This window comes from Acanthamoeba castellanii (genome assembly GCF_000313135.1).
Source record: "Acanthamoeba castellanii str. Neff unplaced genomic scaffold scf7180000084752, whole genome shotgun sequence".
Taxonomy (NCBI): Eukaryota; Discosea; order Longamoebia; family Acanthamoebidae; genus Acanthamoeba; species Acanthamoeba castellanii.
In genome coordinates this window covers 52,819-53,746 of record NW_004457657.1, presented here as the reverse complement: position 1 = coordinate 53,746, position 928 = coordinate 52,819, and the positions used below count along the sequence as shown (strand labels likewise).

The 928-nt window shown below is 57.8% G+C and overlaps 1 protein-coding gene across 1 annotated transcript; it reads right to left on the bottom strand.

Moving 5' to 3' along the window:
- Positions 1 to 63: 63 nt before the first annotated feature.
- Positions 64 to 903, bottom strand: ACA1_196200 (endonuclease V protein, putative; the record flags this gene model as incomplete). The annotated part of the gene is made up of 5 exons (XM_004353234.1): positions 64 to 117; positions 202 to 344; positions 446 to 539; positions 606 to 699; positions 800 to 903. Coding segments are annotated over 5 exons (489 nt in total), but the record flags the coding sequence as incomplete, so codon positions are not given.
- Between the last annotated feature and the right edge of the window lie 25 nt (positions 904 to 928).

Here is a 928-nt window from a genome sequence, read left to right as displayed (position 1 = left end):
CTTATTCCTTCGGATGTGGTCGATGAGGCCCACCAGAGCGGGCACCTCACGGAATGCCAGATATCCGGGAATGTAGGGTGCCGTGAGTTCGACCACCTTGTAGATCTCATACACCACCTGTGAATCAGATCATTGCGTGAGTGCTTGCGGTTCTATGTGGGCAGCGCGGTGCATGAGTAGTGGGGGACTGGCGGCATTGACCTCCAGCTGCGGGAAGGAGCAGACGACGAGGGCGGCGATGGCCGTGCGCTTGTCGTCGCGGAAGAAGGACAGATCGACTCCGCCTACGAGGGTTAGCGGCTGTTTCTCCTTCACCACTTCGACCACGCGCGGAGGCGCAGCAACTGGTTCATTCAGCACACGAAGTACGACGCGCACATGCGGGAGTGTGAGTGTGCAGCGTAGTCACTCACTCTTTTCTCAAGGCAGGGACCAAAGCAAGTACCGGTGGGCGCGCTTGCAGACGAAGGTGCCAGCACCTGGCTCCACGACGGACGCGAAGGCTGGCCCTTTGGCGCACTTGGGGCTGGCGTCACGACCTGCAGAAGAAGACGCGGCAATCAGTACTACGACCCGGTCGGCCACAAAGCACTGGACCAGCGCACCGGAGGCAACGGAGCGGCAGCCGGCCGCAGCAGGGGATAGGCCCAATCCGCGTCATCGTGGTCTATGAGAAGAGACTTGAGCCTCTGCTGTTCTCTGGCGCCGGCAAGGTGCAGATGGTTAGGTGAAAAAATACAAATACAAATATTCACCGTATAAAATAAAAGAAAAAATGGATTTGTGCAGACAAACATACCCGCGCCAGGCATCAAGTATCTCGGGAGGATAGTCCACCTCGTTCTTCGCCTGGTGCCGGAGCTCCTTTTCCGTGCGCAGTGCTGCCCTCTCATGTCCGTGCATTTTGTTCCTGTGTAGGCCTGTTTTC